Source organism: Myxocyprinus asiaticus, chromosome 7, assembly GCF_019703515.2.
Source record: "Myxocyprinus asiaticus isolate MX2 ecotype Aquarium Trade chromosome 7, UBuf_Myxa_2, whole genome shotgun sequence".
NCBI lineage: Eukaryota > Metazoa > Chordata > Actinopteri > Cypriniformes > Catostomidae > Myxocyprinus > Myxocyprinus asiaticus.
In genome coordinates, this window is record NC_059350.1 from 53,629,635 (window position 1) to 53,635,634 (window position 6,000).

Sequence of the window (6,000 nt, forward strand, 5' to 3'; positions counted from 1 at the left end):
AAAAATGATTGAGTCCCGCTCGCACCGGATGCCCGAATCCGCCTCCAGCCACCCACCCAGCCATGTGTGACTCCTGCCCCAGATCACAAGCACCGAGTCTGGGGAGGGGGGGCAGGAAAGGAGGGGGCTTCTGGGGGGGGTGGCTGGCAGCGGGCCGCAGTCTGGCTGCACTTGAAACGGATTGCACACTGTTTGGCCGCTGTGCATAATTTGCTTCCTCTCTGATGGGCCGACCTCCCCTTATGTCTGGAAGTCTGTAGGCTATCGTCAGGGAGAGAGAAAGAGCCAAACCCACACTGAGAGAATGTGTCTTCACCGCCCTGTTTTCCTCTCGCTCCATTATTCAGTGTCCTTTTGTTTATCTTGAATGGCTTTAAAAGGCCCAAAAATGACAATTCTGTGATCATTTACTCACCCTCATTTCCTGTGGTACCACTACAGTAATTGCACGGGTTGTTAGTGTGCAAGTTAAGTGAAAACTGGAAAAAGAACTGGAAAAACTGGAACGCATAAAACGGTGTGTGTGCATGTGTACAGGTGTATGTTCATGCCTGTGTTCTTATTAACAGTTAATAATATTTCTATATTTTTGTGGGTGTAATTCTTGGATGAGCTGCGCTGATGGAAAATTATGTCATTAAATGATGTCATTTATTGAATATACAGTAAATGTTTCTTTTTGCAGATTCTAGACAGATGCAAACATCACCGTCCTGGTCTTACGAGCAGTCGTACCCATACCTGGGTCCCATCTCCACCCCAACCGTTCACCCAACGACACCCATATCACCCAGCCGCAATGCTCTACACTGTAAGTATTACCATGGTACATGTAAAAATAGAAAACATGGTAGGTCCGTAGTATTTTTGTTACCTATTGTCAGAGCTGCTCAATGGCAGTACCATGGTACAGTGATGTTTTAGATGGTAACACCATGGTACTTTGATATATGTACCATGGTTCTGAATGATTACCATATTTACAGGAAAGGACAGTACGTATACCATGAGATTTCCAAAACCCATGATATTAAAAAGTAAATGTCCAAGTAAATATGGTATTGCCATAAAATATCCAAAGAAAAATGGCATTACTATAAATATTAGTTTATTATTTATTAATAAGCAATGATATTACCATGGTACATATCCTAAGAAATTGTATTATCAATGTGCAAATCTAAAAACATGGTATTATCAATGTACATCTCTAAAAACATGGTATTATCATGGAACATGTCCAAAAAACATGGTATTATTATGTTGCAGTCCAAATAAACATGGTATTACCATGGTATATCTCCAAAATATGGTATTATCATGATACATGTCTTACAACACATGGTATTACCATGGTACTTGTCCAAAAAATATATTATTAAAATATGTTTTATAATGGTAGCATTTTGAATAGGTGTAATAAGAAATCCACACTTGGATAACATTTTCATTCCAGTCCAAATTTAACACACTAAATTTAATGGTTGATCCTGTATGTGATTTACAGTAATGTGTTTATGAATCATGCACTAAATCTGTTGAACCAATAACCTTCTTCACCTTTTATTAGCACAGTAACTGAAGAAAGCATTTGTATTTTCTGTAGGTCCTGATCTGACCGCATTCACCGACCCACGTGTTGGCCTGGAGCGCTCGTTCCCGTCCCTACCATCTCTACCTGACGGGCGATTCTCTGACCCACGTGTGCCCTACCCCACCAGCGCATTTACCTACACCCCCACCCCCGTCACCAATGCTATCGGCATTGGTATGTCTGCTATGACGACCCCTGCTGGCCGCTATCACACATACTTACCGCCTGCTTACTCCTCGGGGTCGTCCCCGGGTCAGGGTGGACCTTTTCAGGCGAGCTCTTCACCTTATCACCTGTACTACAGCAGTGCCGCCGGGTCGTACCAATTCTCCATGATGCCAGGGGGAGGTGGCGGTGAGCGCTCGCCACCACGTATCTTACCGCCATGCACCAATGCCTCCACAGGCTCCGCCCTCCTGCACCCCTCTCTGCCCAATCAAAGCGATGTTGTCGTGGAGACCGAAGGAAGCCATAGTAGTTCGCCAACTAGTATGTCGGTTGAAGCCGTGTGGAGGCCATATTGAAAACTCAGATGCTTTCACAGGTTGACGGACAGTCAGGTTGACCAATAGGACATGAACAGCTTAACAAGGTGGTTTCTGATTGGAGCAATGGACTCAAAGGACGGACTCTTGTTTTTCACTGCACAGCATGAGACTCGTTTGTTTTTCTAAATAAAAGTTGTGGATAGTTTGTATTATTATTAACATTGTTGTTGTTATTGTTATTATTATTATTACTGTTGTTGGTCTCGTCATCATTGTACAACATTGTTCACCAGTGTCAGCCATATTTTTAGCACTGATTCCTCTTCAGTCTGCCTCTGTGTCAAATAAAACATCAACATGCAACGTCTGAGGCCAGAAACATACTCCACGCAAGTACACAAGCGCAAATGCAGATGAGTGCACGGTTCAATTGTACATATGTACTTAATGTACGATGTAGCGTTACTGTAGCGGTAACAAACCTCAGTACTAAAGATGGACTGATAATCTGTTTGATTTTTTTTTTTTCTCCAAAAAGCAGAAATAAAGCAATATTTGAAAATCAATTGTTCATGTTGTTTATCGGACACTTAACCATAAAAATTATCGTTATCGGTTGAAACAAACAATATCGGTTAATTTCTACTCAGTACTAAAGGGGGCATTAGAGATAACTTATCCATTAACAATTAAACAAGATGTGTTATAAGTGTTGTGTAAAGATTATCTTGAACAGTTTTTGCTAATGTCTATACATAATGCATGTTTTTTGCGTTGCTGCCGTGGCAACAAATGTCATTAGTAGATATGGGCGATAATCGGTTTGATTTTTTTCAAAAATACAAAATAAAACTATTTAAAAAAATTATTCTGTGACACTTAATGGACTATTAAAAACATAACAATTATCGTTATCGGTTGTAACAAACAATATCGGTTCATCTCTACTCAGTATTCAAGGGGCGATTGGAATTACCCTACATATGTGCCATTAAATCAGATGTTTTATTATTTAGGTAATTAGCTATAAACATGACGAGTGACAAGTTCACTAAATAACTGACTTTCTCTTCTAACTGCCGGTCCACCATGACAATAGCTACCCTGAAAGAGAAAGCTGACCGTAAAAGTGGACAGTTTGCGCTAATGCCCAAACATAATGCACGTTTTTGCGTTGCTGTAGTGGTAACAAACGTCATTACAAGATATGGGCAAATAATCAGTTTGATATATTTCAAAAAGAAGAAATAAAGCAATAATTTAAAAAAATATCATTTTCTGTGACGCTTAATGGACTATTATAAACATAAAAATCATCATTATCGGTTGTAACAAACAATATCGGTTCATCTCTACTCAGTACTCAAGGGGGCGATAAAGCTAACTTTGTGTTTTGTGTAATAACAGATGTGTTATAACAGTTGTGTTAAGATTCTCTTGAAAATGTTCTGTCATGACAGTAGTTGACCTGAAAGAGAAAACTGACCGATGAAGTGGACAGTTTGCGCTAATGCCCATACATAATGCACGTTTTTTGCGTTGCTGCCATGGCAACAAATGTCATTAGTAGATATGGGCGATAATCGGTTTGATTTTTTTTAAAAAATACAAAATAAAACTATTTAAAAAAATTATTCTGTGACACTTAATGGACTATTAAAAACATAAAAATTATCGTTATCGGTTGTAACAAACAATATCGGTTCATCTCTACTCAGTATTCAAGGGGCGATTGGAATTACCCTACATATGTGCCATTAAATCAGATGTTTTATTATTTAGGTAATTAGCTATAAACATGACGAGTGACTGACTTTCTCTTCTAACTGCCGGTCCACCATGACAATAGCTACCCTGAAAGAGAAAACTGACCGTAGAAGACTGTTTATGTTATAGCGCCACTTGTGGCAACGCTGAAAATGCTATGCGTACTTGTATTGCGTAATGAATTGCAATTTGACACATTTCCGAATGCAACAACACATGAATTGATGGCGTCAAGTGTTTGCATTAGAGTATGTTTCAGGTCTTAAACTTTTGAGTTCTCAAATTAGAACCAGTGAATTTGGTGCCAGAAATCAACACTTGATTTGCAAAAGTCGATAGATGTTCAAAGACCCCGACTCACTTAGTGACATACTGTAGCCAAGGTAGAGCACTTACTAGAACAAAACAAAGTCTTTGCCAATGGCGATATGCTCTTAAGAGTTTAAACAGACATTTGACTCTGTGCATTTCCAGGTTTACGAGACTTTTACCCGGTCACTGCCTTTCACGGTCTTTCACTTTGCAAGATTTACAGCGCAACATGGTGTCTGCTAATTCAGCTTTTCCGATTGATGCTCTCATATACAGTAATGGTTTGGCGGTTGGCTGGATACAAGATGGAAGAATCATGTACATCCTTTTTTGTGTAAATAGACTGTAAATTGCTTCAGTGGCGGTTTGATGATGACATCATTGATTGCCTAACACACGGCACTGTCCTCAACTTCTACAATTGTGAAATTGGCAAAAATTGTTGAGATGCAGGTTAAAATGTTTTTTGTTTTGTTTTATTGTCCTGTTTCATTTCTTTGGAGAATATAACACGTTGTTGTGAAGAAACAGCTACTTTCTATGCTATGTGTGGTGTCTTTATTTATTTTTTGTAATAAGAGGTGTTTGCTAAGGCACTTAGTTTAAACTTACATTGACAGAGGGTCTAAAGCTATATCTTGAGATGACTCTACCCTACTTAATGAATAGCAGTGCACTAAAAAACATTCAGAACACCTTTGCAATCACATAGCATATTATATTGTTTTTTAAGTTGACTTTAACATCTTTATCTTACCTTTTCCCAAATGGTTGGCTGATAATAAGGGCTATTTGTCTACTGAGCATGTGCCAGTGTTGAACACACCCTCCAGTGTCTATATATTATTCTCGACCCAGGAAGAATTCGTGCAGACAAGCCCCGACCTGCCCTCTGCCTGCAGATACTACACAGATAAAGGGATCTCTCTCTTTCTCTTTGTCTGTTCACCTCTCTCTCCCTTGATCTCTCTTGTACAATGTTTTCCCCTCTAACTATTTTTCATCTATTTGTTTTTCAGCAAAAAAAAAAAAAAAAATTAATTAAAAAAAAAAAAAATATATATATATATATATATATATATATATATATATATATATATATATATATATATATATATATATATATATATATATATATTTGGTCTATATAAAAAAATTGTCAAAAATATACCAGAAAAATATATTTCAAAATATATTTATATTACTATATTTAAAATTATTATAGTTTTTTTATTTTTCCTTATTTATTTTTGGCACATTTTTATTGAGGGCCAAATTACTCGAAATTAAATCATTAAATAAATATTTAAATAAATCATTAAATGCATAGTGATTTTTTTTTTAAACATTATAAAAGTTAAAAAAATAAAAATAATTCATTCATTAAATCACTAAATAAATAAATGTCTCTTATATTTCATATTTAGCACTATTTTCATTTAAACATCATCTTTGGGTTGATAATATGGAGAGCCAAATTACAAAAAATTAAATCATTAAATAATATTTAAAATGTATTAAATACATAATGAAATTGTTAAAAAAAATTATATATATACTGTATATATATATATATATATGTATACACACAGGGTTGGGGAGTAACGGAATACATGTAACAGGATTACATATTTAAAATACAAAATATAAGTAACTGTATTCCACTACAGTTACAATTTAAATCATTGGTATTTAGAATACAGTTACATTCAAAAAGTATTTTGATTACTGAAGAGATTACTTTGCATTTTATTGTCATTTGTTTTATTTAATATTTAGTCCTTTCAGATGGAAAACATTTATACATATAAATGATGCGATCCAAAGTGCATTTGAACA

At 36.2% G+C, this 6,000-nt stretch overlaps 1 protein-coding gene across 4 annotated transcripts in view; it reads left to right on the top strand.

Moving 5' to 3' along the window:
• LOC127443368 (runt-related transcription factor 1-like) overlaps positions 1-5,108 on the top strand; it is an 83,056-nt gene extending 77,948 nt beyond the window's left edge. For 2 of the 4 annotated variants that reach the window (XM_051701895.1, XM_051701896.1), the window contains 2 exons: positions 686-811; positions 1,607-5,105. In XM_051701895.1, the coding sequence (XP_051557855.1) occupies positions 686-811; positions 1,607-2,118 (638 nt within the window). In that variant the 3' untranslated portion in view covers positions 2,119-5,105. Of the gene's footprint in view, positions 1-685; positions 812-1,606 lie in introns of all 4 variants that reach the window. The other 2 variants (XM_051701893.1, XM_051701892.1) reach the window with 2 other exon arrangements.
• Positions 5,109-6,000: the final 892 nt, after the last annotated feature.